At 51.3% G+C, this 26,015-nt stretch overlaps 3 protein-coding genes across 3 annotated transcripts; all 3 read left to right on the top strand.

Annotated features, from left to right (window-relative positions):
• The first annotated feature begins 4,848 nt into the window (after positions 1 to 4,848).
• Positions 4,849 to 6,760, top strand: GPR87 (G protein-coupled receptor 87). Its single transcript, XM_005494607.4, has 2 exons — positions 4,849 to 4,882; positions 5,739 to 6,760. The coding sequence occupies exons 1-2, from the start codon at positions 4,849 to 4,851 to the stop codon at positions 6,758 to 6,760; spliced, it is 1,056 nt and encodes a 351-aa protein (XP_005494664.1).
• Positions 6,761 to 13,110: 6,350 nt separating this feature from the next.
• Positions 13,111 to 20,354, top strand: P2RY14 (purinergic receptor P2Y14). The gene is made up of 2 exons (XM_074547593.1): positions 13,111 to 13,683; positions 19,323 to 20,354. The coding sequence occupies exon 2, from the start codon at positions 19,341 to 19,343 to the stop codon at positions 20,352 to 20,354; it is 1,014 nt and encodes a 337-aa protein (XP_074403694.1). The 5' UTR covers positions 13,111 to 13,683; positions 19,323 to 19,340.
• A 2,041-nt stretch (positions 20,355 to 22,395) lies between these two features.
• Positions 22,396 to 25,158, top strand: GPR171 (G protein-coupled receptor 171). The gene is made up of 2 exons (XM_074547591.1): positions 22,396 to 22,529; positions 23,771 to 25,158. Exon 2 carries the CDS (start codon positions 23,820 to 23,822, stop codon positions 24,846 to 24,848), a length of 1,029 nt encoding a protein of 342 aa, XP_074403692.1. The 5' UTR covers positions 22,396 to 22,529; positions 23,771 to 23,819; the 3' UTR covers positions 24,849 to 25,158.
• The last annotated feature ends 857 nt before the right edge of the window (positions 25,159 to 26,015 follow it).

Genomic DNA, 26,015 nt, shown 5'->3' on the forward strand with positions numbered 1-26,015 from the left:
AATCAGCCAGCAATTGCAACCCAGCTTCTCCTGCAGCGAGAGCAACTGCTCACCTGCTGCCCAAGTGATGCCAGCTCTGTGGGCAGAGCTCTCAGCCTCATGCAAAAGCTGCTGCAGTCCTCAGGTGCTGTGCAGCTGTACCTTGCCATGACCCTCAGAGTGACACAGCCACCCTGGGCACAGCTGGGCATGGGCACAGCTGGGCATGGGCCACCTGTGGCACTCCCAGCTGTCCCAGAGGAGCACTGACCCTTGCTGTCACTTGGTGCCAGTGCGGGGGCTCTGCAGGGCACAGGTGACAGTGGGCACGGCAGGGATGGGGACCCTGCTCCCTTGGGCACGGCAGGGATGGGGACTGACCCTGCTCCCTGCCAGCAGCGTGTCCCAGCACAGAGCCAGGGAGGGCTGTCCCCTGGGCATCCCCACCTGGATGCCAGCGCAGGGCCCGGGCAGGGGTGCCCCCTGGCCACTGCCCTTGCTGTCCCTCCCGAGGACAGACGGACAGAGCAGGGCCAGGGTCCCAGAGGCAGCAGCCAAAGGCAGAGGGAAGCCAGCTGCACAGCAGCTTTCCCCGGGCAGGATGCTGCTCCGAGACATGTGGGAGCAGAGCTGGGCTGGACACGGGGGGAAGCCCGAGGAGGAACCTGAAACACAGAAGGGATGCTGTGCCAGATGCTGGAGCAGCTTTCTGAGCAGATGCAGGTTCCTTTTTCTGGCTAGGACTAAGGAGAGGGGCAGCATGAGCCGCAGCTGGGACAGTTATACAGGCACGGGGGGCACAGAGGGCACGGGGGGCACAGAGGGCACTGCTCTCACCCTCTCGCAGCCAAGCAAGGGAGAGACCCTGCTGGGTCTGACACCCCATGCTCAGTACCAGGGGTGCTGGGGGCTCCAGCACTGCTCAGAGCTTGGGGGGACCCCAGGACCCCCCACCCCACCCTGCAGGGCCAACACCAGGGGTACAGGCTACAAAACACCAGAAAGGACCATCAGAGAGTGCTACAAAACACCAGAACCATCAGCCCAGCAAGGAGGGCAACTTACCGAGGCAGGCAGCAACTCAAACAGGAATTTCAGGTTCTTCCATTGTGCATTAGCAGCACATTAACATGCTCCTCCACCAAAAGGGAGCTGGACCATTTTTGAGAGAAGCCTCCAAGGAAGGGAAAGGTGGCAGTGCCAGGGCTGCTGGGACTGGGCTTGCAGGGAGCAGGAGACAGCAGTCAGACAAAGAAAGGGATGCAGGCAGGGCAAACAGAGCATGGAGGCTTGCTCGGGGACAGGGACAGGTGTGGGTGACACAGAGAGCAGAGGCACAGGCTCAGGCCTGCCTGCAGCAGCTCCATGCACACAAGCTCTTACCCTGCACCAGTGCTTTCCCCCTGCATCTTTACAAACAGCTCTGTGATTTGGTTCTGATGGGCAAAGGAAGCAAGAGCTTTGCTGCAGCCTAGGGCAGGTTTAATATCTGTCCCACATGTCTATTGCTGCACCAACCCTGTCATTTACCCACCCTTATCCACTCATCACCATGGTGATGAGTGCAGCAGGAGGCAAGGAGACAGACACCAACAAGTTATGGACCCAAACATAAAACATTGCTTGAGACTCTGCAGCCCCACGACCTAGAACAGCTGGTCTAGGCCACAAAGAGAGTTTTCTAACTCTCAAAAGTTTTAAACAAGATGAAAAAAGATTAGATTTGAGGAGGTAACTTAAAGCCTTAGTCACCAGAAAAACTCTACAGTCATTCCCTATCCACCTGACACTGAAGGCTGCCATCCAGACTATTATTTCATTTCTTCTCTGAGGTTACATCAGTCATGAACATAAACCAGTCTGTCCGCATCAGCAGCAAGAGATTATCTCATCAACCACGGACCAAGTACAGAAGCTACAAGAAGTAAAATGTATTCTGCTTTACAAAGCTGCCTGGATAAAGCAGCAGCTTCTGGTGCATCTTCAAAGCCTTCCAAGCAGGATATATTTGTATAGCAGACTGAGACAGCTGCTTAGGATAAAATTGGTGAGGAAAGTGTCCAGAAAACTGGACAAGGAGAGGAAAGGCAGCCCTGCTGAGCACAAAAATACTGTATTCAGACAAGTACAAAATCCACAACTAGAGTACGCAGCCAGTGAGCATCTGCAAAATACCCTAAAATACTCTTCAAAGAGAACACAGTGTTCATCTCCTGTTGCGATAAAACACATGAAAAAGAGTGAATTCTCCATATAACAAATGTGTTCCTACCCCTGGAATCTGCAATGTAGCAGGCTTTGTTGGAAAGAATGAAGCTACAGGGGACAGATACCCCAGCTCTACACTAGATCACCTACCCCAGTGTGTAAATAATGAAGCCACACTGCTCTCAGTGCTCTGCCCACCACAGCACCCCTCAGCCTGGCAGGCTTTGGTAGGGAACTCTGGAAACACCTTTGGACTGCCGAGTCTGTGCAGCAGGGCCATGGCTCTGCATCCCCTCCATCACACAGCAGCTCTGCAGCAGGGCCATGGCTCTGCATCCCTTCCATCACACAGCAGCTCTGCAGCAGGACATGGCCCTGCATCCCTTCCATCACACAGCAGCTGTGCAGCAGGACATGGCTCTGCATCCCTTCTGTCACACAGCAGCTCTGCAGCAGGACATGGCCCTGCATCCCCTCCATCACACAGCAGCTCTGTGCTGCAGGACCATGGTAGTGCATCCCTTCTGTCACACAGCAGCTGTGCAGCAGGACATGGCTCTGCATCCCTTCTGTCACAGCCAGCTCTGTGCTGCAGGACCATGGCCCTGCATCCCTTCCGTCACAGCCAGCTCTGTGCTGCAGGACATGGCTCTGCATCCCTTCCATCACACAGCAGCTCTGTGCTGCAGGACCATGGCCCTGCATCCCTTCCATCACAGCCAGCTCTGTGCTGCAGGACATGGCTCTGCATCCCTTCCATCACAGCCAGCTCTGTGCTGCAGGACATGGCTCTGCATCCCTTCCATCACACAGCAGCTCTGCAGCAGGAGCATCCCTCCAGCACTGCTGCACAGCTCTGCACAGCCCTGTTTGGGGAAGCCTCCAAAGCTCTGAGCTGCAGGAGGTGTTTGGTGTGTGGGGAGGGCAGGCAGGTGCAGGTGCAGCCACCAGAGCAATGCTGAGCTCAGGAGTGCTGAGCGCGGGGCCCAAAGCCCCCTGGCACAGCTCACACTGGGGAACAGTTTGCTGCTTTCTCTTTCCAACCACGTTTGTTGGGATCATTTTGGAACACATTCCGACATCAGGAACAAGAAGACACAGAGAGGCTTGGCCTGCACACCAGCACCCAGCTCCCAGGATGGTTCCAGGGGCCTGGATGTCCCTGGGCAATGTGAGGGTGGTCTCACCTTCTAGAGGAGGGACACGGGGCAGGGTCTGCCCTAGGCAGGGCTCAGCAGGGCCACGACAGGAATGGGGACACTGCAGAGGGACAGCAGAGGGACAGCAGCTGTGTGCAGCCCAGGGCACACAGAGCCAGCCCCAGCCATCCTGCAGCATTCCCAGTTATAGCACAGCACACAAGAGCCAGCCCCAGCATTCCCAGCCATGCTGCAGCATCCCCAGGGGTACACAGGGCAAACAGCAGCCCCTTCTTGCTCTGCTCCATCCCCAGGTACCACATCCAGCACCTCCTGCCTTCCCTACACCGAGGGTTTCATGGAGCACCTGCCTGAAGAACCTGAGAACAGGGAGATTTCCAGGGGCCAGGAATTATGCAGACTTAAAAGAAACCCAGAAAAACAGGGAAATAAGCACCTTATTTACATAAGGAGTTAGATATGCATCTTTTCATAAAATCACGTACTCTTTTGATCTCTGCCTGCTGGGCAGAAAAGAGAGCTGCAACTCCTCAACAACAGCAAAACATGGTGGATTGCTGCTGCTCAGACACACAGAAAACAAAACACCTGCAACCCCTTTGACAGCCTCGTCACTGTCAGAGCAAACAGCGCCAGCCAAGAAGCCAGACTGGTAAAAAGGTTAAAATACCCAAATTGAAGTTTTTTACTGATGCTTTCACACACCATTACTTGCTTTGGTGCCATCTAGTGCCACACAACACAGTTCCTACATGGGGCTGGCACCTAGAACAGTTCTGATCTGCAAAGGGGCTGCAGGAATCCCACCTTCTCTTTGTTCCCGTGAGAGCAGTTGGGTCTTGTGGAATTGGTGAGATCTGAACCATTTTTCCAGTTTTCCTAGCAAAATTTGTAAGCAAAAAATGAATCCCAGAAAAGTTACTGCATTTGCATACTGATTGAGGCAAGAACAATTTGGAGCACAGCATTACAAACTGGTATTGGCAAAATCCCTTTTAACAATATCAAGTATTGTGATGCCATATGGCATTAATGAGTTTCTGCAGGTTTCAGTGCTCCTTGTGTGCCAGTTTCTATGAAAAAGGAACAGGAACTTATTTCCACCATTTCCACCCCAATTTGGGGAATACACCATGAAGTTATAGACACATATCTCATAATTACTGATAAAACTTTTTGCTTCAAGAAGTGAGTGATGATTAAAAAAAAAAATCTACTCACCATCACTGAAATGAGCAAGAAGAGGGCCCTGACAGCAGAACCACTGTGCAGTGCCAGCCACCTCACCTCCCTCTCTGGGAACTCTAGAGGCAGCTCCTTTCACAGGGCTCCTCTCATGCAGGGGAAAGAAGGTGGGCTCTTCTATTTTCCTTTGGTTTCAATTTGGATTTTCTTTCCCCAGAACATCATCCTGGCACAGGCCCTGCTGCATCCCAGACCCACGGCTGCCAGTGGGACTCCTGAAGAGCATTTCAGCCGGAAACCTACAGCAACACAAAGGATGGGGTACAATTTGTCCTATGGAAAACTGCCAGGTAAAATAACAATGGAAATATAAGGGATTGATAAGTGTTTATGTTATTACTGTCAGTTCCTACCAGCTTTTGAAAGAAATCAGTCATTGCAGCAGGGCTGTGTGAGCACTGCCCAGCCTGCCCCACAGCCAGCCTGCTTTGCCTCACCAGACAAGGTCAGAGCACAAACAACATGAAACAAAACATACTGACATTTATGGCACAGTTTATAAGCTTTTCACAAACATTTACATATGAAATCTTAAAATCCCCCAGAGACTGTGACTTTTAAGTACATTTAAGTAAACCAAGTTAAAATTCACGTTTTGATAGGCCTGAGGAGTCTCTCCAGAGCCCTGTCCCATGACAAACATCTCAGCTCACAAGTCACACTCTGTCAAGAAAGCCAAGAGCTGACAACCTGCAGCTCTGAGTTATGGCTCACCCAGCAGCCTCAGACTGCCAGAGGGGGCAGCTCCAAAGTGGCCAAGTCTGTAAAGCAGCAGAAAGATTTACCATTGTTTCCTTGCTTGGTCCCGTCTGTAAAACACCATAAACGTTTACCATTGTCTCCCTTACTTGGCCCTGTCTGTAAAACAGCAGAAAGCTTTACCATTGTTTCCTCACTTGGCACATCTGTAAAGCACCATGAAGCTTTACCATTGCTTCCCTTGCCTGGCCCACCTGTAAAGCACCAGAAAGCTTTACCTGTTGTTTCCCTCCCTTGGCCCATCTGTAAAGCACCACAAACTTTTACCTGTTGTTTCCTTGCCTGGCCCCACCTGCAAAGCACCATGAAGCTTTACCTGTTGTCTCCCTCCCTTGTCCCCACCCGTAAAGCACCCTAAATCCTTACCATGGTGTCCCTGTCCCACAGACAGCCGCCCCAGCCCCGAGAACAGCAGCTGGCCCAACGGCAGCTCGGCGGCGCGGGACGAGTTCACCACCATCGTGCTGCCCGTGCTCTACCTCCTCATCTTCCTGGCCAGCCTCCTGCTCAACGGCCTGGCCGTCTGGATCTTCTTCCACATCAGGAACAAGACCAGCTTCATCTTTTACCTCAAGAACATTGTGGTGGCGGACCTGCTCATGACGCTGACGTTCCCGTTCAAGATCATCCAGGACTCGCGGCTGGGCCCGTGGCACTTCAACTCCTTCCTGTGCCGCTACAGCACGGTGCTGTTCTACGCCAACATGTACACCACCATCGTCTTCCTGGGCCTCATCAGCATCGACCGCTACCTGAAGGTGGTGAAGCCCTTTGGGGACTCGCGCATGTACAGCATCACCTTCACCAAGGTGCTGTCGGCCTGCGTCTGGGTGGTGATGGCGTTCCTGGCGCTGCCGAACCTCATCCTCACCAACGGATACCCCACCAGGCGTAACGTGGACGACTGCCTGAAGCTGAAGTCTCCCCTGGGAGTCAAGTGGCACTCGGCCGTCATCTACATCAACACCTGCATGTTCGTGGTGGTGCTGGTGGTGCTGATAGGCTGCTACATTGCCATCTCCAGGTACATCTACAAATCCAGCAAACAGTTCATCAGCTCCTCCAGCCGCAAGAGGAAGCACAACCAGAGTATAAGGGTTGTCGTGGCTGTGTTTTTCACCTGCTTTTTGCCCTACCATTTGTGCCGAATACCCTTCACTTTCAGTCATCTGGACAAAATTTTAGATGACTCTGCACATAGAATCTTGTATTACTGTAAGGAAATGACCCTGTTCCTGTCTGCATGCAACGTCTGTCTGGATCCCATCATTTATTTTTTCATGTGCCGATCATTCTCTCGAAGGCTGTTCAGGAAATCCAACATGAGAACCAGGAGCGAGAGCATCAGGTCCCTGCAGAGCGTCAGGAGGTCGGAGGTGCGCATCTACCACGAGTACACCGACGTCTGAGGGCACCCCAGAGACTGCGCTGACCTGTGAGGGCGCTTGTATATCATGTAAATAAAACGTCTCTAAGTGTCTGACCACGGAATCTCATTGAGGGATGTGCAGACACGTTCAGCTTTTCTGTGCCAGCTCACCAACAGCCACCTCAGATTCCATCCCCGCAGGGATCGGGCTCGCTCTGTGTGGCTGGGGGTGTTTGGGTGGGTGGGCAGGTTGGCTGGTTAGGGCTGGTTGGTTTAGAAATCACAACTCCGTGGGGCTGGGAGGCTTTAGGTGGGTGGGCAGGTTGGCTGGATTAGGGTTGGTTGGTTGGTTGGCTTGGGAGGCACCAGGAGGCTGCCTGGGCTCAGAAAGCGGCCCCGGGCCGGGAGGCTGCAGCCAGGATGGGCTCTCTGGCATTGAGCAGACCCACTGCCAGGAACTGTTCCCCAGGGTCTGCAGAAGGCAGCAGGGCAAGGGGAGGGCAGGAGGTGGCACAGGCCCCATGGGGACCCTCGGGGTGCCCAGGGCAGGGCTCTGGTGCCACTCAGCTCTGTGCCACAGCCCCAGGGCTCTGTGTCCCTCACCTGGCACCTCCACTGAACCCCCTGCACCCTGTGATGCCCACATGGGTCAGTCTGTCCTGGGCTCGCTGGGATTAAATCAGGTTTGTTTAGAGCAAAAACTGCTGGCACAAAACCTGCCCGAGCTGGCAAAGGCAGGCTGGAGCGGGCAGGAGCCCTGAGCAGGCTGTGCTCACAGCCAGCCTGGTGCAGTGCAGCTGCACAGGCAGGAGATGGCAACAGCCCGTCGGCCACTGTCTGACACTCCAACCACTTCCCTTCTCATACACACACAAAAAAAACAACACACCAGAAAATCCTCAAAATGCAGCACCCAAATGACAAAATTAAGCTCTGCATGAGAAGATCTTTCATAAAGCTTTCCACTGAAAGAGCAGTTTCTTTCTTCTATTTTTTTAACACTATCGGTTTAGGTTTAGATTTTGGTTTACAAATAATTAAGAAGTTGAAATGTAAGTATGATAATATTTGGATTAATGCAAGTATTATGAAACCACTTACATGATTAGGAGAGAGTATTTCTGGTAAGGAAGTCAGAATACTTTGGCTATTTATCCTACTTTAAATTAAAATATTTTAAATAGCTAAAATACCACAGATAAACCCTGTTTCCCAATCAGCTTTGTAGAAAACTGTCCACACAGAGCAGACAAGTTCTGGGACCAAATCTGCCATCTTGCACCCTGAGCAGTCCATGCACATACAAAACCATATTAAGAGAGCCAGCTTGGGGACTGGGTTGTGCAGCTTAAATTCTGACAAGCACCAGATGAAATTGAGTGATAGCACTGAGGACTGCAAGATCTGCCCACAGAACTGACGTTCCTAACCAAAGTCTGTCCCCTCAGGTCTTATATGGTTAAAGCCAATCAAGGCGGAGTGCTTCTGGTCTCCCTTTCACAAGTGTAGATCACCGAGGGTTTATGGCTTGTTAAATTGAGCCTGATTGCTGTGTTAAATCCACAATGGCCTTTTCCCAGGTGGGCGGTGGGCTTCCCCCGCAAGCCCAGCGGAGCCCCAAGAGCCCCTTCGGGGCCAATGTCCCCCCTGGTCCCTAGCAGAGGCACCAAAGGCAGCTGAGGAGGCAGAGCAGGGGCTGGGGTCGGCCCTGGCACGGGGGGAGCTGCTGGGGCAGTGCAGGGGTGCCTGCAAACACAACCAGAGGGCGCCTGCATCCCCCGGTGTGCTGCGTGCCCTCCTGACAGGATGCGCACTCGGCACCCTTCTCACTGCCCACGAATTTTTAACTGAAGGATGGATTTCATGGTGCTTCCTCCTAGGAGAGAAACTGCTGATCCCTCATAAGGGGTTTCCACTAAAATACCTGTTACCCAAAGCAGCCACACTCAGGTGATGGCATGGCGCCCTCCAAAGCACAGCCTGAATATTCCCCCTGTGCAGGGACCACGGGGATGAAGCAATCAGCAGCGTCTGGGAAGGGTCCCAGAAGGGAAATCCATGTGAAATGTGGGAAGGGAAGGCACAGCCACGCAGCCCCAGCATGCAGGCCAGGCAGGAGCAGCCCCTGCATGCAGCTGAGCCCTGATTGCAGGCAGCACTGCAGCCTGAGCCTCGCAGGCAGCCTGAGCCCTGATTGCAGGCAGCTCTGCAGCCTGAGCCCTGATTGCAGGCAGCACTGCAGCCTGAGCCCCGCATGCAGCCTGAGCCCTGATTGCAGGCAGCACTGCAGCCTGAGCCTTGCATGCAGCTGAGCCCTGATTGCAGGCAGCACTGCAGCTGAGCCCCGCATGCAGCCTGAGCCCTGATTGCAGACAGCACTGCAGCCTGAGCCCCCCTGCATGCAGCTGAGCCCTGATTGCAGGCAGCTCTGCAGCCTGAGCCCCGCATGCAGCTGAGCCCCGCATGCATGCAGCCCTGCCCTGCACAGCCGCCCCAGAGCAGCCCGCTCTCCTCGACAGGGTGTATCTGTGACAATCTGGCCGCTGCTTTGTGCACACCCGCATGCATGACAGCTCTTTGAAGATGCTCCTTGGGAAGTATTTTCCCAGGGCTAAATATGAATTGTACAACAACATCCCAATCCCCAAGTACCAGATAACTATATTTAATTTATCCAGATTTGACATGGAAATTTGGTCTCTAAGAGTTCATCGTGAAAGAAAAAGCCCCAAGGAAGTTGTGTGGAAAGTCTCTGACCTGTGACTGCCCTTTCAGAGAGCCTCATCAGAGCAGACATGGATATAAACTCTGGCTCTGCAGACCCAGAGTCCCATTTTTAAGAGGAAACAGTTTCCTGGTGGAACTACAACAGCAGATCTGACCCAAGAATGCAAGGAGCAATTCCTGAACAATTGAACCATTCATTAACATTTGGGATTTTTTACACTCAGGAAGATGTGCATTACAGTGTTTGTAACTCAAATGCAATTATAGCTTTCATATTCTGATTGAATAGCCAAGGCAGAGCTCTCCATGCCAGGGCATTATTGTGGCAGAAATGTGATTTGAACCTGTACTCAGAGCCTGCTCCAGATCACTACTGCTGCAGGACTTTTGTCATCACATTTATTTTGCACTCAGCTTTTGTGGTTTTTCTACTAATGACCTTTCCTGTGACTTTATACTGACACAGCTTCACAGGAATCCTAAAAAGGAAACTAAACCCACCAAATTTCTAAAAATCTGTCCTTGCATTGGCACCCATCACTCTCGAGCTGGATGAAGCAGTGGGAAAGCACTGACAAGCAGAGTGGCCGTGGCAGGTTCACCCAGCTTGGTCAGGGCTGGAAGCAAAAGCCAGTGAAGAAAATGCAAAATTCAAGCTGCCAAGGGGCCCGTGGTGCAGGCGCCGGGGCGGATGGAGCCCTGTGGTCTGTGTTAACCAGAAATGCTCTGCAAACCAAACCCAGCCCTACCCACACAGATGTCCTGTCAGAGCACCCACAGACACCGGAAGGTTGGGCTGCAGTCCCACCACAGAGCCTCACACATCAGGGGCTACTGAGGGATAAAAGGTGCCCCAATTCTGCATCTGACTGGGGCATGAGAATCCAGCACAGCACTGCAGGGACAGACGGATGTGTTTGTCCTCCTCACCTCCCCACAAGTGACACCGTTTCACAAGATTTCTGTCCTCGTCTATGCCCAGTGCTCACCCAGATATAGGCTTGTGATCAAGACACTTGTGACCAGATACTAACCTTGTGACCAGATATTAACCTTGTGACCAGAAATGGTGGAAGGATGAGAAAAAAGCAAGAGAGAAAAAGGTAAAAAAAAAAAAAAAAAAGCAGCAGAAAAGCTAAAGGAGTTATTTGTTTATTTGTTTTGTCCTCAGTTTTTGAGGAGAGTTTGTCTTGAACACAAAAGGAAATCAAAAGATCCCCATTTCCTGGAAAGGCTGCAGATGTAGAATGCATGATTCTGAAGTCAGAAAATGAGGTGCTTTAAACACAATTGTCTTTTGAGAAAGGGACATGGGAGAAATTGCAAAAATTATGTCGATGGCCTTTGAAGTACAAATGTGCAACTAGAAAAACTGCTGTCTGTGGCTGAAGGACAAGAGGACCATCTGCAGGAAAGCCTGCTTTGACTAAGTAAGGAAAATTACTCGATCAGATCCCACACAAAGGGTTTTCTAGTTCAGTCCAGCCCAGTCCCCTCTCCTGCCACCCCCTAAGGGCAAACACCAACCTGGAGCAGCAGTGGTGCCACCCAAACGTGGGCACAGCTTGATGGGAGAGCCCCAGACAGATCCTTGTAAGGGCTCAGCAGGCACCCACCCATCACCCAAACAAAACCAAGCAGAAAACATTTGCTGGCAGATTTGACAGGGCAAAAACACAACTGGAAGTCCTGCAATACTTCTGTAATTAGCTGGCTTCTGGGGGGATTATCCTAAAAAACATTTTATTTTTGCTCATCCTGCTTTCAGCAGTTCCTAGCGCTGGCCACTGATAGCCCAGGACCTGCATGGATTCGTGCTCAGGAGGGCTGGCAGCACTGGCAGCTCTGCCAGCTGGGCTGGGGCGGGCACAGGAGAGACCCTGGGCACAGCCCCCCCTCCCCATGGCCAAGCTTGGGGCTGTGCTTGGAACCCCTGCATTGAGAGCTCCAGCAGGACCCACCAGCCCAGCCAGGCTGCAGAGCTGCCAGCCCTCCCTGCACTGCTGCTCCAGCCAGGGCAGGAACCAACACAGCCCAGCGCTGCTGCCAGCAGAGCAGACCTGCTGGGACACGCCAGCAGCGCTCTCCCCTCGCTGGGGCACAATCCCACCACCAGGATCCTGCAAAGGATTCCCTTCTTGGGCCCTCTGCTCAGGCAGAGTGTTAACAGCTTCTCTCAATAGCACAGCCAGCAGCTGGGAATTTTGGTGTTTGGGGGAAGAAGCAGACGGGTATGGTTAAAGGTAAAATACATTATCAGTTTGTTCTTCAGCCACCTAAAGTGCATGGCAGCGTGCAGGGCCTTCTAGTGACCATGCTCACTGCCCACTTTATAACCCTTTGGCAACAGCAGCCATATCTTGAGATCCTTAAACGTTGGCTTTGGCTGGCATGTTGGAAAAATCCCCATGTTTGTACAACAGAGCAGCCCCTGGGTTTGCCCAGCTGCCCAGAGCCATTCCAATGGGGTGAAGCTGTACACAGAGCTCAGGCTCCCCTCCCTCTCTTTGAGCCCTTAATCCTCTGCCCTGGACAACTGCTTACTTCTCACTGCAAAAAATTAACTGTGCTGCAACATTTAATCCATCACAGACTGGCATCTTACTCTGGAGAACACTGCACATCCTCTTCTTTGGGGCTTCTCTCTCTTAGAGAGCCTGTGGCTTTTAAACCAAAGCCTTATCTGATTCACTCCTCCCCATCCCTGCTTCAAGAAATTACCACAGGGTGCACGGAAATAGAGGAAAAGCTTGGCTGCCTGGTGTCTTCTGGGGAGCCCCTGAGAAGCCTCGTGCCCTATTTGTTCAGCCTGATCCGTGGGGAAACTACAAAATTGTCACTGAAACCAACATCCCAACCCCAAAGCCTTGGATTGACCACTGCAGCTTTGGGCTGTGAGTCTCAGGATGGAGAGGGGACAAGAGTAATGGCAAGAATGTGCAGACAATTCTGCCTCTCAAGATACTCCTTATTGCACTGAGAGATGTTCAATGAAATCTGGGGAAGGAAGGGACTGGAGGTTCAGGGTAGCTCACAGTGGCCCAATGTAAAGGATGTGCATAGGGCAGCAACATGCAGGGAGAAGGTACATCTATTTCCCTGTGCCTTTCTTCTAGGGCCTTCTTGGGCCCTTCTTCTACAGAAATACACTCTCACAGAAGCAAAGTCCATGAGGAATTGTGTATTTTCTGTAGGCTTTAGGTGACACACTGTCAAGCAGAGCTCAAGTCCTGCACTAAATGTTTACTTTTTCTAAGGTACGCAATGTACATATTTCACAGTTTTTAAATAAACATTTAAACCTCGATTTATCTATCTCCCCAAACCTCAGCACTCTCTCAGAATATATACTCCTTTCCTACTTCCACAGAGAAGATATTAGCTCTTCTATTACCATACATCTCCACTAATTCTGCGCTTGATTTCAAAACTTTTGGGAGGAAGAGGAGGGGAGAAAGCCAAGCAGGTGTTTAAGCTTAACAGAAAATAATAAAGCACAAAAAAGAAGAGAAAGGAAAGAGCCAAACACCAAGGATCCATCACGAATCCCCAGACTCCATGTCCCAGCCCCGGCAGGCACCACGCAAGCCCGTGGCTCCGGTTCAATCCCTGCCGAGCTCCGAGCCGCGGCTCCCGGGGCAGGATGCGTCACAGCAAAGGTCGCGGCCAGCCCTGGGAACAGCTTAGGAAAAGCAAACTCCATCCAGCCCGGCAGTCCAGCCCTCCGGCTGCTGTGCCAGCTGCACTTTCTGTCCCGAAAGGCGCTCGGCGCTGCTCTGCAGCCGGGACAGCTGCGGGCCGGGAGCCGGGCACGGCCAAGGGCACGGCCAGAGCTGGGCAAGGGCACGGCCAGAGCCGGAGAGGGGCACAGCTGGGCAGGGGCACGGCACGGCTCGCCAGCCCTTCCCCTTTTGCTTCGCGATCCTCGCAGGGCTGCGCTGGGGCAGCGGCGGGGCGCGGGCACGGAGGGCGGGCAGGAGCGGCTGCGGCTCCCGGGACCGGCTCCGAGACTGATCCGTGCCCCTGCCTGAGCGGCTCCCTGACCGATCCATCCCCGGAGCGGCTCCCGGCCGATCCATCCCCTGACCGATCCATCTCCGGAGCGGCTCCCGGCCGATTCCCCGGACCGATCCATCCCCGGAGCGGCTCCCGGCCGATCCCCGCTCAGCCCCGCCGGAGCTCTCGGAGCGGCGCAGCACCGGAGGCACCGCGCAGCCGCCCCGCTCCGCTGCCCAGGTGAGACGCTGCCTCCAGCACCCGCTCCCGTCCCCTGCAAACGCGCTCCAACACCCCCGCGTGTTTTTGAGTAACTGCCACCGCAATTTTACTTTTTAAATTGGCAAATAAGGCGAGCGTCGGCGCCTTCTGCAAACCACTAACAACTAATAACAAACGAGCAGTTCTAACTAACTAACTAACGAAACCGGTACAGAAACTACTGTTTCAGCCGTAGAGCAGGCTCCAGCTGTGGCAGCAGACAGAGAACCTGCAGGCAAGGATTCTTCTTGTCTGCCTTAAAAAGATATTTTTCTTAAGCAACTAGTTTTGTTTTCATTTGTGGCTGAGAAAATGTAACTATATGAAACTCATAGTTTAAAACATCAGAAAATTGAATTTAAAATCTTTGAATGACAAATACTACCACTAAAATATAATATTAAAGGGAAAAACTTTCTTGAGCCACATTTTGCTACTATTAAAAACCCAGTTTTAGGACAATGCAGCTAATAATCATTAAAATGTTTTATTGACCCAGGGCTCTGGTTTTAGCTGGGATAAAGTTAATTTTCTCCCAGTAGCTGGTATAGAAATGTGTTTGGGTTTGGGATGAGAGTGATGGTTCTCTGATGAACCCTGATGGTTTAGCTGTTGATGAGCAGGGCTTGCACCAAGCCAGGTGCACCTTCTCATGCCCTGCCAGTGCAGAAGGGCATGCCAGGAAAGCTGACCCACTTGTTTTTCTTGGGGTTCATCTCTCTCCTTGTTATTTTCCTTCATTACAATCTATTATTATTATTATTGTCATTATTATTGTTATTACCTTCTTAAGCTACTCTTACCTGACCTAACATTTCCTCTCACATCCACTACTCCCTAATTCCAGTATGAAAACTGATGAGATAGGAAGGCTCTTAGTGGAAGAATTTTGAGACTTAATTTAAAAAACTGAGTATTTGAATTAGTTCTGAAAATTATGCTGTGTGCAAAGAGCTCAAGGCATTGTCCAAGTTTCCATCTGAGTATCAGGGTTTGCGCAAATACGTCCATCTACAATCTTTTAAGGTTAAAAGCGTGCTCAGAATAATGCATACCCTTGTCTAAAAGTCAAACATAAAAAGAGAATGAAAAATTCAGCTGATGAGGAAGACAAAGCTGTTAAATTCCAGATACCAGAGAGCACAGAGGATTCTGGACAGGAAGAAGAAATGAAACAGTCCCTGGCGGTTTTTGCCAGACAGAAGTACAGTTCTGCCCTTGAGGTGTCCTGACACTGCACCCAGAGGAGCCATGGCTGTAATGGAAATGCAGAACCTTATCTCCTCCTCTCTGTGCACCTGCTGGCCCTGTCCCCGTGTCCTTGAGAGCTCCAGCAGCTCTGCAGGTGCCAGGAGAACATCACGGATCCTCTCCCTGATGTGACGCTGCAGGGACACCATCCCACCCCCTGCCCCTCCTCACCACAGCACCCTGCATTTGGCCTTTGGGATCACAAGGGGGATGTCCCGCTAAGGTGCACAGAGGCAGTCCCACCTGTCCTTCCTCCCCATTTCTGCCAGCAGTGCAGACAGAGCACACCCGTGTCACCAGGGCCACACCACAGGACACACGCTCTGTTCTCAGTCACTGTCACAGGGAGCAGCTGGGGAGAGGCACGGCTCTGTGTGCTCTGTCCTTGCACAGCACACCTGAGGAGCCCAGACAGCAGAGCTGGAGGGCACGGGTGAGACAGCAGTGGTTACTGCTGCCCTGAGCCCTGCCCTGCTGCCCTGAGCCCTGCACTACTGCACTGAGCCCTGCACTACTGCAGTCCTGAGCCCTGCACCGCTGCCCTGAGCCCTGCCGCCTGCAGCCCTGAGCCCTGCACTACTGCATTGACCGCTGCCCTGCTGCTGCCTGCAGCCCTGCGTCCTGCCCTGCTGCTGCCTGGAGCCCTGCACCGCTGCCTGACCCACGGCAGATCCTCCTTTACTGCAATGGAATGCCACCTCTTTCTTCTGCCCTCCTAGCTCATCCCACTTTCCCCATGGCAGATCCTCCCTCACTGCCTCCTGCAACAGGAATGCCACCTGTTTACTCTGCCATCCTAATTCCAGCATTTGCCCTGTTCTCCAGCCATCCTGCTTTTTCTGCCATCCTAATTCCATTTTCCTCCACTACATTCATCCCATTTTCCTCCACTACATTCTACACCAAACAAGAACAGCTACCAACCAACATTCATCCCATTTTCCTCCACTACATTCTACACCAAACAAGAACAGCTACCAACCAACACTCATCCCATTTTCCTCCACTACATTCTACACCAAACAAGAACAGCTACCAACCAACATGCCATTTCTAGAGGCTAAAATATCCCATTATTTTGCATACTTTTATTCTCCTAGGTATTAAAGCCCAGACATTGCCCTATGACAAATGTCATAATAAGAACAGTAAATAACAAAATTTCAGTCTCTTGGCAAACTCACAACAAGTCCAGTGCCCCAGCCACAGTCAGGGTGAGCAGTGCCCTCCGGAGCAGAGCAGCCATTCCAGCCGGAGCCCTGCGTGTCTCCCCCTGGCACACCCCCGGGCTGGGCTCCTCTCTGGGGACTCAGGGCAGGCTCAGAGCAGCCCTGGCCACACCAGGCCAGTGTGAGAGGTGTCCTGGGGTTTGGGGAGGAGGCTCCCCCAGGCAGCCCCCAGCCCCTGGCAGTGCCCAGCACGCTCCTGAGCCTCACCCCCTGCTGCCCCACAGGGACACCCACAGCTGCCTTACACTGCAATGCACAGCACAGACAGCGCTGCAACTTCCACAGCACCAACATTCCAACCACATCAGAGAGAAAATCTTAAAATAAGGTTCTTCTTTTAGCACACTCAGCACAACTTGCAATGGCTGTGGTGTGTGTGGTGCCTCTTCCTCCTGCAGCTTCCTCCTAGCATCAGAGGTACCATCCACCCTGATTGCCTCCCCTGATAACTCCATTTTGCAGTTCAAAAAGACTTCTGGCAATAGTGACCGCTGTCACCAGTTCCTGACCCAGTAACTGTATTACATATTTATTAAACAGCTGCTTTCGTTTCCATAAATAGCTAAAATGTGTACTTGGAACAACACAACTTCTGGTAAGGCCAGGGTAAATAAATTAAAAAACAACTTATAAATATTATTCTTATGTTCAGTAAAGCAGGGTGAACTTTGAAACTTGACAGCCATGTCACAGAAGTCAAGAATTGCCTTAATGCTACTGTGGAAGAGTCACAGGGGACAGCACAAGCCTGACCTCAGAAGGGACAGAGCACTTCTAATGGTTTATGCAGCTTCCCTTTGGTGTGTTGTGCCAAGACAACGTGATTTACACACTGAGAAAGTTCAGAACTTTTTTATATTTTACCCAATCCATCTTGGCCATATGGTGAATCAAGTTTGCTGGTTTTGCACAACTAGCTGACATTATTCACACAGAATCGATGTACATTATGTTGGCCCAAGCATTCAAACAAGAACAGCTGCTTGAGTACGAAAGGCTGTGTGCCACCGATCCCAAATGGCACTGACACACTCTTTGTGACACCTGTCCCAAATGCTGGCACTGACACTCCCCGTGTGGCACTGACACACTGTGTGCCACCGATCCCAAATGGCACTGACACACTCTGTGTGACACCTGTCCCAAATGCTGGCACAGCCTCTCTGTGTGCCACCAATCCCAAATGGCACTGACACACTCTGTGTGACACCTGTCCCAAATGCTGGCACTGCCACAGCCCCCGTGGCACTGGCACAGCCCCTGTGTGCCGTGGGAGCCCCCCAGCAGCACAGGTGTGCTCTGCCAGGACACAGGGCTGTGTCTGTGTCCCCCACAGGTGTCCCAGCAAGAGCACAGCCCTGTGCCCCAGCAGGCAGCTGAGGGGAGGTGAGGACGTGCCAATGACAGGGAAGGATGGACAGAGCCTGGCCTGGCCTGTGGCCCCCTCTCAGTGACACACAGCTGATCAATCTGCTGGTTTCAGGTGTAAAACTCATCTAGGCTGTCCTCTGTGCTGCACAGACACAGTGGATGTCACAAAGACTTGGTGTCCACATCTGCAGTCACACAGTTCTGAAATAATCCTTTGTTGTATGATGCCTCAGCACAAAACACACCTCATGACCTTCTAAACAATTTAATACCTACCCCCAAATCCAAGCACAGACAGACCCACCTGGGGGTTCTTGGCTGTAGAAAACCCTGCAGAGAAGGAGCAAGTTCTTAATGCACCGCGTGCAGAGAGAGGGTCCTGCAGAGACAGCCTGGAGGGACAAAGGGAGCAGGGACACAGCAGGAGAGAACAGTTTCTAAATACTAAAAAGTGTGTTAGTATTTAAATTAAAATGCCATTTGCTATTAGTGCCTTTCCAGAAGATGCTTCTGATTTCAGCAGTATCACCCCAGGCTCTACCCTCATAACCTCCCAGCTCTAACACACCTGTACCTGTGGTAGTTTAATACCTACTCTCCAAACCATCTTTATCATTTAGAACCCCAGCCAAACAAAACCAAATGCCTTGATGACAAAGAAGGAGAGCTGCTGCCCTGTCAGGATAGTGACCAGGACGAGGTTCAGTGCAGGCTTTGGGTGTCTCAGGGTAACACAGCCACCCCATGCTCCAGAGCACACCTGAGCTGATCAGCCTTCACACCATCTCAAGAGGTACAGAAAGCAAACACACCAAAGGAGACCATTTTACCTATTTGAGAAAAAATGTCAATTTCTAGCTATTGCAAGCTTGCATTCAGGCTCCAACCCACTCCACAGAGACGTCAGTTACCGACTCAGAATGGGGATAAAAGGAAATTTGTTATTTTCTACAAGACAAGGTGGTTTTTTTCCCAGCTCCAAGGCACATATTTTCCAGTTGCCCAGGGTTTCACTTGCCAAATACAGCAGCATTATATTTATATCTATATTTGTTCTGCCCTCCCCACAGAGGATAATCCACCCCCACAAACATTCTGGCAAAGAAAAGCAGACAGCAGATGTGATTTCTTCTTGGAGATTCTTTAAAATGTAAATCTGACTGACTTGAGAAGCCAGCTCAAACTCCCACATCACAAACTAACACAGACACACTGCTGGGCTGCTGGAATTTTAAAGTGAGCTCTGCCAGCTGCACATGCAAGTTCCTTGGAAGGGAACACTGGGATATATTGCCATAGCTGGGTATCTCCAGCCTTGACTAACAGGAGCTTTTACAGAACACTTTGGCCAGGAATATTCACATCCCTCATGTTTCATGGCAAATCAATGATAAAAATCCACATTTAACATTTAAAAAACGCATCTCATTAACCCTGAGTCACCAGATTGCCCTGGGTCAGTCCCATCCCACAGCACATGCCTGCAGGAAAGGGGCAGCCCTGGGCTGGAAGGGAAGGGGTTAAAGTCAAACAGAGCAGGAAATGCAGCCTCTGCTCAAAGCAACAACATGGAACGTCACCAGAAGGTGAGGTGGCCCTGCTCAGAGAGCTCTCTCCATTCCCTGCTGGCAATGCCGAGCTGTGGAACGTGGCTGTTCGTGAGGGGCTCACCGAGCTCGCCTGGAAGTGAGGGCAGAACGCTCAGAGCAGTCAGCAGAAAGCCCAGCACCACCCTGCCCCGCTCACACTCTCTTTTTCTGCTTCTAGGAATGAGGATACTGCAAGATGCTCAACTCCAGCAGCAGCCCCTCGGGAAACAACTGCAGCCACAGCACGGTGGTCACCACCACGGTCATCCCGCTGCTCTACTGCCTCATCTTCCTCGCGGGGCTCTCGCTCAACGCCCTGGCAGCCTGGGTCTTCCTCTACGTGCCCAGCACTAAGAGCTTCATCGTCTATCTCAAGAACATCGCCGTGGCCGACCTCCTGATGAGCCTGACGTTTCCTTTCAAAATCCTCGCTGACTCGGGACTTGCCCCTGCCCAGCTGAGCCTGTTCGTGTGCAGGTACTCGGCCGTGGTGTTCTACATGAACATGTACATCGGGATCACCTTCTTCGGCCTCATAGGCTTCGACAGGTACTACAAAATCGTCAAGCCTTTGTTCACCTCCTTCGTCCACACCGTTAACTACAGCAAGGTGGTCTCTGCAATCATATGGCTGTTACTAATGATTATGTCATTTCCAAACATGATTTTAACTAATGAAATCACTAAGGACAGTTACTCCACAAAATGTATAGGTCTTAAAAGCGAGCTTGGCAGACAGTGGCACAAAGCAACAACTTACATTTGCACAGGGATTTTCTGGATTGTTTTTTTCCTGCTAATCGTATTTTACACTTCTATATCCAAAAAAATATACAGCTCTTACAAAAAATTCCAGAGGAACTCAGACACAGCCAAGAGAAAAACCAGCCGGAACATATTCACCATCATGTTTGTGTTTGTCATTTGCTTTGTGCCCTACCACCTCTGCAGGACCCCATACACGTTGAGCCAGATCAGCTCCCAGTTCACCTGCCAGGCCCAAAAATCGCTGTTCTACGCCAAGGAGTTCACTCTGGTGCTGTCTGCAGCAAATGTCTGCCTTGACCCCATTATTTATTTTTTCCTCTGCCTCCCCTTTAGAGAAAAGCTGTATCAAAAGCTGCACCTCAAGCCGAAAGCTTCAAGTGAGGTTGAAATTTCTAAATCCAGAAGATCAAATACGCTTGGGGAAAGCATAAACATCGTGTAGGTTTGTCTCTCCACAATAATGCACATTTCAGGAAATTATTCATTAACAGAGAAGAAACAGAGAAACAAGAGCACAGGATAACCAGCAACAAGCAGGAGAGGGGCTCAGCAAAACACCAAGTGCTACTTCCCTGCCTAAACCCAGCATTGCATGTGCCAATATATTCACTGTGTGCTGTTCCAGCTGATGGCCTGATGGCATTGGAGTGTGACACAACCCACCTGGATCTCAGGAACACAGAGGGCAGAGCCTGGAACAGCACATGCTGGAGCTCCAGGCTGTGTCTCTGACAGGACCATCCAACTGTCCCAGCTGATGGCATTGGTGTGTGACACAACCCACCTGGATCTCAGGAACACAGAGGGCAGAGCCTGGAACAGCACATCCTGGAGCTCCAGGCCCTGGGTCTCTGACAGGGCCGTCCAACAGACCCAAAGCCACAGCACTCTGCTTCTCTGGCCTTGCATGAACAGGAACATCCCCACACCATTCTGCAGCCACTCCCTCAGTGCTGGTGCAGCAAGAGGCAAGAGCACCACGGAGCCATCTGGGAACATCCAAGTACAGCTGTGTAAAAACTCTGGTGCGTTTAAATCCAGAAAGAAAGGTTTGCTGATTTTCCATGATTTTTACACAGCAACAAAACATTTCTGTCTGTACCAAGATAACAGCTGAAACCCCCCAACCTGCTCTATACAAATATAATGTCTGTTATAACTTTATTTTTCAGAGCAGCTTTTTTTTAATTGATTTTATTATTGTACAGGAAAAACACAGCAGGGCCTAAAGTATCCACTAAAGCTTTCTGAGAGTGGCTCTGGAGCTGAATGTCTTCATTTTACTTATTAAAGAAGCTATAGGAACATAAATATCTTTCTGCCACTGCTTTTTGTTTCAGTCCAAATAGATCCAAGGGTGAACATTTTTACAAACTCGGTGCTTTCCCAGCACATCAGGCTGGGGTCAGACAGCCCAAGGCAGCTGCTCACACACTCAGGGAGCTGCTCACATTCCAAGATCTGCTCTCTTCCCGTAGCACTTCTGCAGGAAGGGCAGACCATTACACTGTAAAGGTTCACTGAACCATCACTTGGTCTTTTTAGGCCTGGAAAAGTTCCCTGCTCTGTAAACTGACTCTGCAGAAAAGGGCAATACTGACTGACAGAGACACACAGCCAGAAACGACTGCCAGTGCCGCAGTTTGGGCTCAAAAAACCCCTACGAGTATAGGAAATCAGCTTTGCATGAGCACAACACTACAAAATGAGTTGATGTTTGCTTGCAGCTGGACACAGGATCATTCCAGATTATTAAGCTTTGCAAACATTTTGACAAATATGGTCTGAGCTTTCAGTTCATGACTAAACCTAGAACCAGACATTCTTCATCTGTTCCCCCACACAGCTCTGGTGCAGGGTTTGTAAATTCCTGTGGATTCTCAACTACAACCAAGGGCCACCAGCTGGAGTTTCAGTATTGCTGTCAGTACCTCACCCCCAGCACGGGTCAAAGCTTTTCTCGTGGTTTCCCAAACCAACCAAACAAAAAATAAAGATTTCCCGGACTTCCTTAATGTGCCATGTTATTTTAATAGTCCTTGGAAAATATCCAAATATTAAGAATGTTCATTGCAATCAGCAGAACCCCTAGGTGTCTTCAGGTCTGGCAGCTAAGGTGAAACTCTAAAACAAACACCATGAGGTCCCCAGAACCTTGAGGAACAGCTACATTGCAAAGTCCTGATTTCAGGCGGATTTTAAATGTGAGATACACGTGGGGAAGGGGGAAAGGAGAGCTCCAGACTGACGAAAACAGAAGCAAAGGAGCTGATGCCACACAGATACACCCCCCACGCCTCTCCCCCAGAACAGGAAAGCCAGGGCTCCGGGCTGTTCCGTGAGCTCTTATTGCTTTCTGTCACTGCTTTTCTGGGTAATCCCCACGTGATTCAGCTGCTTGAATCTGGGTTTAACTGCGTCAATCAGCCCCTCTGGAAACCACAGCCCCGTCTGGGCCGGCAGAGCAGCCTGGGCAGCAGGTCCCACACCAGCCTGGGCAGAAGGACACACAGCAGAGCAGCCTGGGCAGAAGGACACCCCCAGCCCTGCAGAGCAGCCCTCAGGGACCCCAGATCTCTGCAGACCATGCTCAGGACACCCCCAGCCACCAGCACAGGTAAGTGGCTTCAGTCTCTGTCTGTAGAGCCTGTTCAGATCTCCGCGGATGGACAGCTCAAAATCCAGCTGTCAGATGCTCCAGAGGTCAGCTCAGCCTTTGGCAAGGCCCTGGCCGTGGCAGCAGCCCTGGCACTGCTCACAGCTGGGTACCCCTGCCCACGGGGGACGGGGACAAGCTGGGCTGCCCTGTGCCCTGCCACCAGCAGCACTGCTGCCCTCACCCAGAGCCACCTCAGCCCCTTCCCAGCACAGGGACACCTGCACAGGGCCAGCTGCAAGGGCCAGGCTGCTTTCTCCAACATCGTAAACCACCCGAGTATCTGCGGTCATTTTGCTTTACAAACTATGCAAATCTGGATACAATTTAACAGATTAAATTGCATGTGCAGATAAAATATTCTGTGCAATATATAGAAATAGAGTGTTGCAATCTGATGCCACTGAAGGCATAAACATGCTGGTTCCAAGAAATTGAAAGGAACAGCCTTTCCCACAGCCGTTCTCTGCAGCAAACAAACAAAAATCCCTCAGTCTTTGAGCAGTATTTAGTTAAATTAGGAACAAAATTTTCTACTTTCCTTTTCTACTGAAGCCTACAAAAGAAGTGAGCAAAATTATCTATTATCTGCTTCTTTCAAAATGTGCTTTTCCTAAAGGCTTCATAAAAATACAAGCTCTCTGCTCAACAGGAATGGAGAGCAGTTTGCAGCCTTAGGGCTGATGAGGACCATTTGCTCACCCATCTGATATATCTGTATATTGGTTGGACAGTGCATTCCCTCAGAACTCCCAATGCATTTTACAGAAAGGGGATGCTACAAATACTACCTTTTTTTTTTTTTTTCCAGGTTATGATAGAACCTGGAAACCTTTTTTTTCAAAGGTTATGATGTTTCTGTATGATTGTTATTAACCAGATGCTTAAATAGATCCAAACCTTTTTCTCTAGCATTCTGGCTGGAGGAGGGTGTTGGAGCAAACACTGCCAGAAAAGCTGCTGTAGTGGAAATGCTGCTCATAAGGCTCTATTTCAGAAACAAATCCTAACGCACCCCTAATTCTTCCAGCATGAGAACAAAACTCTCCTGAATATTTGGGAAGCACCATGAAGAGAGAGAAAAATATTTCTTCCGAACTGTATTTTTTTTTTTTAGAATTAATCAAGCAAAATTCTAAGAGAATAGCTACTATTGCTGAGGAAAGGCTGATGGCATTGATGACCTTTTGGTTCTTTCATAGGTCTGTGATACCTCCTGTCAGCAAAACCAACTCACACAAGGAGTTTACAATGTCAAGCAACATTTCTGAATGTCATCTCTATGAAGAAATGGAACCCTTTACCTATTTTTACTACTTGATTTTTCTTATGGGAATTATTGGAAGCTGTTTTGCGCTGTGGGCATTCACACAGAAGGACCAGAAAAAAAAGTGCATGAGCATCTACTTAATCAACCTCCTCACTGCAGATTTCCTGCTGACTTTGACACTGCCGGTGAAGATTATTGTTGACCTAGGAATTGCATCCTGGAGTCTGAGAATATTCCACTGCCAAGTCACGGCCTGCTTCATCTACCTGAACATGTATCTGTCAATCGTATTTCTGGGATTCGTGAGCATGGACCGCTGCCTGCAGCTGATGCACAGCTCCAAGATGTACCGCGTGCAGGAGCCGGGCTTTGCCAAGACGCTGTGCGCGGTCGTGTGGGCCATGCTTCTGCTCATCACCGTGCCCAACATGGCCATTCCCATCAGGCACATCGAGGAGCGCCCGGGCGTCGGCTGCATCGACCTCAAAACCAAATTCGGGAGGGACTGGCACGTGTTCACCAACTTCATCTGCACAGCCATCTTCCTCAACTCCTCGGCGGTGGTGCTGGTGTCCAACTGCGTGGCGGTGCGGCAGCTGCGGCGGCACGGGCAGAGCGGGGAGCGCGGCGGGCGCGCGCGGCGGGCGCTGGCGCACGTGCTGCTGGTGACCGGGGCCTACCTGCTGTGCTTCGTGCCCTACCACGCCGTGCGCATCCCCTACACGCTGAGCCAGGGCCGCGCCGGCACCGCCTGCCCCCTGCGCCGGGCCCTCTTCAAGGCCAAGGAGGCCACGCTGCTCCTCGCCGTCTGCAACCTCTGCCTCGACCCCCTGCTCTACTACCACCTGTCCAAGGCCTTCAGGCTGAAATTCACCGAGGCCTTCGCGGCCCCCAAGGAGACAAAGACGCTCATGGCCACGGAGACGGCGCAGCAGAGCCCAGGGCAGCCCTGCAGCCTTGCCCATGAAACAGCAGCAGAGCCCAGGGCAGAGCTGCAGCCCTGCCCATGAAACAGCAGCAGAGCCCAGGGCAGCCCTGCAGCCCTGCCAGTGAAACAGCAGCAGAGCCAAGGGCAGCCCTGCAGCCCTGCCCGTGAAACAGCAGCAGAGCCCAGGGCAGAGCTGCAGCCCTGCCCATGAAACAGCAGCAGAGCCCAGGGCAGCCCTGCAGCCCTGCCTGTGGAACAGCAGCAGAGCCAAAGGCAGAGCTGCAGCCCTGCCCGTGAAACAGCAGCAGAGCCCAGGGCAGAGCTGCAGCCCTGCCTGTGAAACAGCAGCAGAGCCAAAGGCAGAGCTGCAGCTTTGCCCGTGAAACAGCAGCAGAACCAAGGGCAGCCCTGCAGCCCTGCCCGTGAAACAGCGGCAGAGCCCAGGGCAGCCCTGCAGCCCTGCCTGTGAAACAGCAGCAGAGCAAAGGGCAGAGCTGCAGCCCGGCCTGTGAAACAGCAGCAGAGCAGAGCCCACCTGCAGCACTGGCAGCTGCTGGGGGACTGCAGCTGTGGCAGCACTGCTGACAGCACTCCTGATGAGCCATGAGCCCAGGCAGGAGGGAAACACCACCAAGGAACACCTCTGGCTGAGTTACCGCTCACACTGTGCCCTGAGCACTCACAGCCTCCAGGGATGCCTTCACCAACAGCCCAAAGAACAGTACTGACCCACCAGGCATCAGCAACGCTTGAGAATACATGTTCAGACTCAAATATGTCTGGGAATTATTTATGGCAGACACCTGGACTCACCTTTAAAAAGTTAAATATTGTGCATTTACTCTATTAAAGGACTTGATGCTATCAAGTGAAGAAATTAGCAAACAGCAGCTCTTCAGCTGCAAAGCTGATTTGACAAGATTAACCAAAAAGCATTTCAGAGGGCATTATTTACTCCAAAAAGGAATTTTAAACTGCACTTATTAAAAATTGTTGTATCTGCTTACACCACACCTGCGGGCTTCATAAATAAATTTCCTCTTCTTGTCAAGTTCCACTGTCTCTCCCTGCTGCTGCCTCAATGAATACAAGAAAAGCTAACAGCATGTTATTGCAGAAAATTCAAGTGAATTGTAAAAGGAAGATAAAAAGTGTGAGTATCCATTCTTTTCATCCAGGACTTCAAATTCACTATATTGCTATACACAAATGCACACAATATCCCCAGCATTTGCATCTGAGACCACTA

Source organism: Zonotrichia albicollis, chromosome 9 (assembly GCF_047830755.1).
Source record: "Zonotrichia albicollis isolate bZonAlb1 chromosome 9, bZonAlb1.hap1, whole genome shotgun sequence".
Lineage (NCBI taxonomy): Eukaryota > Metazoa > Chordata > Aves > Passeriformes > Passerellidae > Zonotrichia > Zonotrichia albicollis.